This window comes from Culex pipiens, chromosome 3 (assembly GCF_016801865.2).
Source record: "Culex pipiens pallens isolate TS chromosome 3, TS_CPP_V2, whole genome shotgun sequence".
NCBI classification, from domain to species: domain Eukaryota; kingdom Metazoa; phylum Arthropoda; class Insecta; order Diptera; family Culicidae; genus Culex; species Culex pipiens.
In genome coordinates, this window is record NC_068939.1 from 40781214 (window position 1) to 40790812 (window position 9599).

General features: G+C 38.1%; 1 protein-coding gene across 2 annotated transcripts; it reads right to left on the reverse strand.

The window, feature by feature from the left end:
- Positions 1–226: 226 nt before the first annotated feature.
- On the reverse strand, positions 227–6097 carry LOC120431210 (nose resistant to fluoxetine protein 6-like). 2 transcript variants are annotated; one of them, XM_039596351.2, is made up of 8 exons: positions 5877–6097; positions 2554–2717; positions 2343–2486; positions 1624–2279; positions 1391–1559; positions 652–1329; positions 493–595; positions 227–435 (listed from the first exon to the last, which is right to left on the reverse strand). In XM_039596351.2, exons 1-8 carry the CDS (start codon positions 6052–6054, stop codon positions 359–361), a joined length of 2169 nt encoding a protein of 722 aa, XP_039452285.1. In that variant the 5' UTR covers positions 6055–6097; the 3' UTR covers positions 227–358. The 2 variants fall into 2 exon arrangements, with proteins under 2 accessions (XP_039452285.1, XP_039452286.1); XM_039596352.2 differs by having other exon boundaries at positions 2554–2693; positions 5877–6095.
- Positions 6098–9599: the final 3502 nt, after the last annotated feature.

Here is a 9599-nt window from a genome sequence, read left to right on the forward strand (position 1 = left end):
GTGAAAAAAAATTTGAATGAAATGAGGCAGCCATCGAAGACGTAACAAAATGCAATGAAAGTTTAAAATTAGTTTGGTTCGAAATGGTCGTTCTTTCGTTCAGCAGACAGGATTTAACGCATTTTAGTTTGGAATATCTGCTCTTTATTATTTTTCGGTTTTAATTTTTTGACTGATTTCGCTAAAAAAACAGGGATTTTTTTAACGAAATAAAAAAAGCTTTAAATGCATTTCAACTATTATTTATCTATCATCAAAAAACGTAAATTTGTACAAAGTAAATGATGAATGCTTATAACTATACTTTAAACCATAATCCAAATAATCACACATTAAACCATTCAAATAAAATTTTGAATTAAGATGTTTTCAGTTTGTCCTGCTCTGCTGTACCGTTACTAGACGTGTTTAATGTTTTCTTGGATTTTTTAAAACCTGAAATTAAATATGTTTTATCATTTAGCTAAGTAATTAATTCACGATTATCCCTACCCTGAAGTCGTCTGATAACTGCCGCAACTGGAAGTTCAACCGTAGTACAAAGCAGCAGTCCAAAGACATACGAATACAACATGACCATGCCACATGCTCTAAGCTGGAAAAGAAATAAATTTTTATTATCAATTTTAAGTATTAAGCACACCATCTTACAAAATTGACCACATTCAGCTCAATGCCGTCACCATCCACGTCCACAAAGTACGCCCGTATCGCGTTGAACTGTACCAGATAAACCGAAAACGACAACCGACCGACTGCCAACACTGCCGGATGTTTGGCCAGCGCGGGTATCTTCCAACTTCCGTCGGTGGCCCAGTAGAGCAACGCGACGCCACACATTGTGCCGTAAAAGTTCCGATGAACGGACGCGTACACCGACCGCCACAGCGACGGTTCCAGCGGTTCCGTGTTGTAGAACAGTGTTGCCGGAGCGGCCATTGCTAGCACCATCAGTGGTGCCACCCGCTTGAGAATCCCGTAGGCCGGTATTGTGCGCAGGTATTTTGGATCGCTCTGGACGCGGTGGTACACGATTCCGGCGATAATTCCGGAAAAGTACGCACTCGTGTTGGTGTGTGCCAAGATGTAGTCAAATCCGATACTTTTGTACTGGAACAGATACATCCGAAGGTGTCGGAAGTTGATCTGAATCACTTCTGCAAAGTTGTTAACGTAAACGTGTACGATTGGAGCTAGGATGGAGAAGGTCATCATGAGCGCGATGAGCGTTTTCGTGGATTTGGGAAACCTCCAAATGAGCATCATGATTAACATTCCGACAAGGTAGAACTGAAAATCAGCTGCCATGTACCACGATTGTTGCATGCACTAAAATCAAATTACCAAAACAATTAACCAATTTACAGTTCGAGCTGCTTGCGTCACTTACCCCTTTGTCCCAATTGAAGTAATTGTTGATGAACAAAAAGTTTGACCATCCATTAATTTTGCACATCTGTCGTTCAACGCCGGTTATTCGGTACTCAAAAGGACCATCGCCCAAACGGTCGGACCACGAAATTTGGTACAGCCAAAGGACGAAATAAGCTGGGACCATCCTTGAAACAAAAAGAATAAGTTGAGTAAACATCCAAGTCCATGAACATCAAAAGGTTATCTTACCGAAGATACCGACTCAGCACGCCGGAGAAGAACAAACTCCACCGAAACCGTGGTCCCGTCTCGATAAACTCCAAAAAATTGACCGCCAACAGCAGCCCACTGATGGTGAAAAACGTGTGCACCAGCATCGGAAAGATGGCCGCCGTCATACGCATGAACGCCGTCCCAAACAGTCCTTCCAGCGCTTCCGGATTAACCATCGGGCTGATGCCGAAGCCCATGGTGGTATGAACGGAACTGATCAGCAGTACGGTCAACACTCGGAACCCCTCGACGTACGCAAAGTCACGCTGGATTTTAGTTTGTGGTGCCACCGTTAATCGGCGGAAGCTTCGTTTCAACGAGAACTCCATCCAGACGCTATCCGGCTGGTCAGACACCACGTGGTTATTGTTATGATTACGAATCACCCTAAAGTCCAGCAAGGTGGCCCTCATCACTAGAACTAGCACAGTTCCGTAAAGGACGGCAAAGACCACGTGGAGTATGTTGACCGGTTTGTCGAGCTCTTTCGCGGTCATGCAGTGTTCTATTTCGGAATAGCCGCTCAAGTTGTAACTCTGCTGGAGCCGGTAGTTCAAGCAGACGTTCACCAACGACCCGTACTTCCGTTTGTACTCTTCCATACCGGTGATGTAGCCAGGGCCAAAAATGTGCTGAAAAGGTGTTTGGTTTGTTTACAAAATCGCGAGAAACACTCGAAAATTCAAGCTACTTACGAACTCGTCCACTTGAACCACCTCGTGATCGTAGCGTTTTTGTTGATCCTCGCTCAGCCCGCGAACGAGCGTCTGGCAGCTCTGCAGGCAGAACCCGCGGTCCAAGATGTAGTGGCGATAGTTGGTGTGCTCTCTGGAATTGCGCTTCAAGAGATGAGACGCACAAAGGTTAGGAATTTTTCGGGGAGAAGATGGTAACGGACAAACCTACCTCAATCAGGTTCCACACTGGAGAGTTCTCGTCTGGTTTGATCACGGTTTTGGCAACGCAGTAGATATTGGCCGGATTGTCGCGTAAACAGCCGACCTTGTCTTCGAAGTGATGCATTGCAGGCATGCTGATGGAGGCATCTATTTTAAAAGCAGAGCAATTCTCTGAGATTTCGGTCATTCGATTGTTTTTTTTTAATTTTTGATCCGGCTTAAACTTTTTTGGTGCCTTCGGTATGCCCAAAGAAGCCATATTGCATCATTAGTTTGTCCATATAAATTTCCATACAAATTTGGCAGCTGTCCATACAAAAATGATGTATGATAATTTAAAAATCTGTATCATTTGAAGGATTTTTTTGATCGATTTGGTGTCTTCGGCAAAGTTGTAGGTATGAATAAGGACTACAGTGAAAAAAAAATGATACACGGTAAAACAAATTTTAAGTGATTTTTTATTTCACTTTTTGTGATAAGTTTTAGAGGACATCAAAAACCAAAGTTTAAGAAATTTCAAGGTTGTGCAAAAATCTTTGACCGAGTTATGAATTTTTGAATCAATACTGATTTCTTCAAAAAAAAACGAAGTATAGGTCGCAAAAATTTGTCCAATTCAAGTTTGTTCAAATTTCAAGTTAAATCCATTTTTAGGTGACTTTTTTAAAAATAGTCGAAGTTTTTTATTTTTTTAAATAGGTGCACATGTTTGCCCACTTTTGAAAAAAAATATTTTTGAAAAGCTGAGAAAATTCTCTATATAAGGTTTTTTTTTTTGAACTTTGTTGATACGACCCTTAGTTGATGAGATATTGCAATGGTTTAAAACAGGAAAATTGATGTTAAGTCTCACCCAAAAAACCCAACATTTTCTAACGTCAATATCTCAGCAACTAATGGTCCCATTTAAAATGATAATTTATGAAACATTCGTGAAAATTTTCGATCTTTTTGAAAACAATATTTTCAAAAATTATAAATCAAGACTAAAAGTTTAAAAATGCCCTTTTGAAATGTTAGTCTTAATATGAACATTTTAAAAATAATGTTTTCGAAAAGATCGGATTTTTTTTCATAACTCGGTCAATGATGTTTTGCACAACCTGGAAATTTCTGAAAAGATTGCATTTTATGTCTCCTAAAACATATCAAAAATTAAAAAAAAAAAAGTTTTTTCTTGCAAATCAAGTTTAAGTAAGAAAAAGTAAAATTGAAAATCACCAATTTTTTTACCGTGTATCATTTTTTATCAGTGTAGTCCTTATCCATACTTACAACTTTGCCGAAGACACCGAATCGATCAAAAAAATCCTTTAAATGATACAGATTTTTGAATTTTCATACATCATTTTTGTATGGACAGTTGCCAAATTTGTATGGAAATTTATATGGACAAACTAATGATGCCAAATGGCTTCTTTGGGCATACCGAAGGCACCAAAAAATTTCAGCCGGAGTAAAAAATACATCAATTAAAATTCTTAAAAAAATATCGATTTCGTAGAGAACCGCTAATTTTGTACTATTTATTATGACAAGTCCAAAAAATCAAAGGGCAAAAAATATGTTAACAAAAAACTACAAAAATATTCCATAACTATCTACTTGCTATCAAGGCTGTTGCAAATATTTTTTTAAGTCAAAAAGGGTTAAAAAATATTTTTTCCAAAAATTTCAAAATGTTTATGGTAATAGAAGTCTAATCAATTTAAAATTGTTTAAAATGCATTTTCCTGCGTTTTAAATCGCATGTCTGAAATTGATCGAAAATATTTTTTGAAATTCCGTTGAACAGCACCGCAAAACAAATTGGAGGAAAAAATCTCGTTAACGACTTAGATATTTTGAAAATAAATGATTGAAAACAACTGGGCAGGAGTAAAATGCATTTTAAAACTCTTATTTCATTCAACCACCATGGCTTGTTATTTAAATTGTTATATTTTTTGCACTTTTTTATTTGTTTGTAAACAATTTCCGGATTCATCAACCGAAAAATATTTCTGGATAAATTTTTAGAAAGTACACCCAAAACTGGCAGCGCTAGTCCGAGAGAATGATGGTCTCGAGTCGAGAGAATAGTGGTACCATTCACGGACGCAGAGAACACAGCTCGAGATGGGCGATAGAACTATTCTCTCAAGGTTCATTTGCAAAAAAAGTTCATCCGTTCAACCAAAAGTGTCGACAACGGGAATCGAACCAAAGACCTTTGACAAACCAATCCAATGACTTAGCTGCCTCGGCCACCACAGCTTGGTGACCAAGGAGAAGTCAGAAGTCGATGTATGACACTTATTGGAGATTTATTGATTCAACTAACGAATGAACTCATTTGTTATGATGGTGTGAGTTGGTACCATTATTCTATCGATTTTGGCACTGAGCCCTCAATAAATTTTGAGAGAACGATTATCTCGATTTTGAATTTTGGGTGTAGTGAAGAAAGACCAAACTTTTAGGCTCTATGGTGAATGCAAACAGATATCTCCGGTTTAAAATTTTAATTTTAATTCATAACTTTGAAATACAAATTTATTTACTACTTTTATACAGCACGCTGTTAAAAGTGGCGACATGCAGAAGAGATTTTCACGAAAAATGAGTCGTTTTCATGCAGAACTGCTTTGATACCAATCAAAACAACAAATATTGAATTATTTTGTTGGAATGCACCACGAGCGTAAAAAGACTCACAAATGAGAAGCAAACACTTTGGTCTTGCTTTTGCTGGTATTAAGAGATAAAACAAAGCAATCAAATTGCGTATTGAAAAGAGCAGTTAATAGCAGTGATTTATATTTTTTAACATTTATCATATTTGTTTTATGTTTTAAATTAAAGGTTAAAATTTTGGAAGAAAAATCTTTCCAATAGTAATTAAATAATAAATGATTCTTCAAAATAATACTTAGGACTTCAGAAAACCTTTCAAAAAAATGCTGAACCAAACTGTGCAACTCAACTGAAATATTCATTCTAATTGTAGTTTCCACATGCGAACCAAGCCGATTCTTCTTTTTCTTCTCAGCTAATAATAAGTATTTGTTGTTTTTTCGAGTACCCAAACTCATTATCGGATTTTTGCTTGCGGCCTCCAACCGGAAAGCAGCCTTCAGTTAACGCCAAATTTGTCGTTTGCAGACCGTAAAACAGCACCACAACACACATCACCACGCGATAATTTTAACAGTTTGTGCAATTATCGTTTCGTGAACTAGCACTTTTGCTAAATTGTATAATTTCTGATTTACAATTCTAGGGCTGGATTTGAGTTGTTTTCTCAACGAAGTATCTAATCGACCATTGCTTTGAACGAAAACTCACTTTCACTAACACTGGCGCGAACTGCAGGCGTCAAACTCAACAGTACCACAATGCCCACCGCTGGCCGTAAGGACCACGTGACCCTCAGCGGGGCGTCTCCACCAGAAGCCATCGCACAAACCGAACCGAACCGTTCACGTCGACCGCCGAAACCCGATTGATCCTGGCCGATGATCATGCCCGAAAACGATGGCCAGCCCCGGTCAGTGTAGTGTAAGTACTCCAACAACACCTTCCAAATATGTTGTTTGTATTACGCAACGGGGCAAACGGGGTTAAATGAACTAATTTTCTTGTTCGGCCAAATCTGACCCTTTCAAGCAGTCTCAATCGCTCAGCGTATCCCCGAAACTAACGCAACCAAGCAGACCATCTGACACCCATGAAATAGGCTGAGAAATTCAAGTTCAAGATCAACAGAGACCCCCGCCGCGTGGTCGTGGTGCACTTCACAACCCCATTGGCTACAACCCAGCTGAGGTAGGGTAATGTGTAGAGGAGACGGAGAGAGATCATTAAAATCTTCTTTCAGTAAGGGGACAACAAAAAAAACTGCCATATTTTGGTGCGGGCTCAGGCTTCGAGCACGTTCTGCGAAGTTTTTTAGACGCTAATACGAGAACGGTTAGTTACGCCCGATCGGAACTGATTGGGCGATTTTGGAGGAAGGTGTAGTACAGTGTGTGAGAATAATTTGGCAAAAAATGTCGTATGAGGTGTTTGTTTGTTGGAAGTAGTATCACAAAGCAAAGCATTGTTTGGGTATGACATGACAAAAAAGATAGCAAATATTATGACAACTATGAATTAACTATTCTTTTATGTAGTTAAAAGGTTCGATGATACTTTTATTAGATTTGTTTTATTAACAATTTACGTGTACTTCTAATCCGATGCTTCCGAAATTATGCTCATCTCAGCCCGGGTAAATTAGGCTGACCCATTTCAGATTAACAAACGACTTGCTTTCCAACTTCGGGGTCATGAAGTACTATCCGACTCCACCTAAACATAAAAGTAGAGGGTGACGAGCGGGAATTCTCGGGAAAATTTTCCAGGGAAATTGGTCATTTTTAGAACTCTTGATTCACGGGAAATATGGTCGAGACTCCCGGGAATTTTCCGTAAGTACTGCAAATATTTATTAACAGAAAATGTAAAGTTGACCTAGTGAAAAAAATTGTTTAAAATGTTGCTTTGGGTCGTTATTTATCATCTTAGATAATCATATTTATGATTTTTTTTTACTTTCGGATTAAAATCTTATAACAAGTTTTTGATAACTACGAGTAAGCAAGACATTAACAGATTTTGAAACACAGAAAAAATCATTCAGAATGAAGACATAATAAAGTACATTTTTAGTCCCAAAAAGCTCCAGAAATGATCTTGTTATTGCATATTTAGAAGTTTTTCAACAAGTAGGAAAATACCGCAACGTAACTTAATGGTTGATTAAACTAATATTCATTGAATAACTATGACTGAATGTATCACTTTTCTTTCAAATTACAGGCACATAATCATTTATTTTGAACAAAGGGAAATTCAAAATCTCGAGAATCGTCACCTCGAGAATCGTCTCTCCCGAGCATGGGTAAATAACAAAGGAAATGCATAATTATACCATTCAATCATATCAATACCAAATTTTGGTATTTCCGAGCCTTGAAAAAATGCAAAAAGTGCAAATTGTGGTATTGTTTTGTAATTGGGCAAATTTTAGGAAAAATTCAAATTTTGACACACTGGTACTTTCTTACAAACTAAGGGAGCGGCCGTAGCTGACTGGTTACGGTGTTCGCTTTCTAAGCGAATGGTCCTGGGTTCGATTCCCATCTGCTCCTATCGAGAAAGTATAGGAAATATTCATCTTGAAACTCTGAACATGAACGAAAAATCAAAGTCGCTCGAGTCGGGGTTCGATCCCCCGTCCTTTGGATTGGTAAGCAAAAATGCTAACCACTAGGCCATCGCGACTTGGTGAGCCATGACTGGAATTAGGAATACTGTTACATATCACCTATATACGCGCTGGGTCCTTGTCCATATGACAAGGGTTCGGAAGTTCTAAATAACGTTTGTTTCCGATTGGTGCAAACGTTCTTCAGGGCGGGGCTTGTCGATAAAGCTGAAGTACCTCGCGCTCGGCTAACAAGCGTAGAAATGGGTCACCGAAGCTCGGCACAGCTAACACCTTCCAAATGCTTATGCGAGTTATTTGCATGTATAGAATGTAGATCTAAAATACATGGAAACAACTCAATTTGTAAGAAGCGGCCGCGTGATCCCGTTTGGTTGGTTGCACACACACACACACTGGTACTTTCTTACAAACTAAAAAACGCAAATCTACTCCAAATTGAAGCCAACTATTTTATTTTGGCCTAAAAAGTCATTTAATTATAAATTAATTTTTTTTTTTCAAATAAACGTGATCCGTTAGGAAAAAAACTAATTGAAATAATGTACACAATGTACTACACATTCTTGAAAGTATGCTGAAACAGCTGAAAATGACTTATTAATGTGTGCTTTTATCATCATAATCGATTAACCTAAAAAAAAGTCAATCTATGGTATTTTGCTAACTCTTTAAATACCAAAACGTTGGTATGCATGTGGTATTCGAACATCGTTCTAAAATTCTTTTAACACTTGTAGCCCCAACGGGGTCAAAAAAGTTGGAAATGCAATTTCACCGGCTCTTTGAACCCTTGGAAAAAAAGTTGGAAAAGCCTTTCTTATTGTAACTTAGGATCGACGCATCTGTTTTGGTTCTACCTTGTTGGAGGTGATTCTTGACATCCTTCCGGATCGAATGCAACAAGAATCATCCAAATCGGTTGAGTTTTCGCCGAGATACAGCCGGTTGAAGTTGCATTTCCAACTTTTTTGACCCCGCTGGGGCTTCGCGTAAGTTTTGACCCCGTTGGTGCTACAAGTGTTAATATTGGATTTGTGTTAAATTCTGTTCAGTTCGAATCATGCATCCTCAAAAATTCTACGAAAAATGCCACGCTGTCTGGGCTGTAGCCCTTCTCGTTCTGGTTTAGTTTGTTTCTCTTTCTTTGAATTTCCTAATATTTGTGACTGGAGCTAGAACAAGTTGATGCAGCAGCAGCTACCCAGTCAACTCAATCCGAATTCTGAAACGGAATCTAATTAGAATCGTATACAAAATCCATTTCAAACGCAACAACCGGTTCCGTGTTCGAACCGATTGTTGCGTTTGAAATGTAATTTGTGTACGATTTTAATTAGATTCCGATTCAGAATTCGGATTGCTTTGACTGGCTAGTTGGTAAACAGGTAGCTGAAATGGTGTCTGCACCTTACCAGTCATGGGTTCGATTCCAGTATTCTTCTAGTTTTCTTTACCTGATATTTTCCCATTGCAATCTCATTAGCCAAATTTTATTCCTATTGTAATCTTATAGACAATTTTCATTGTTTTTTGTCCAATGAAATTTTTATTTACCCGGAATGTTGTTATTTGTCTGGTATTCATTTGCCCTTGAAATTGCAAGGATTTGGTATTGCTTTGGTCTTCCCCCTAATTTTTTTTGTATGATTTTATGGTATTTTACCAAAAGCACATTTTGTTATTTGTTATTATGCCAAGTAGTATGAAGTAATACCAAAATATGGTATTTCCGTGTTATTTACCTCTTCTCGGGCTACATAGAAGCAAGAGCGAGCCAGAATGGTCATCGTTCGGAT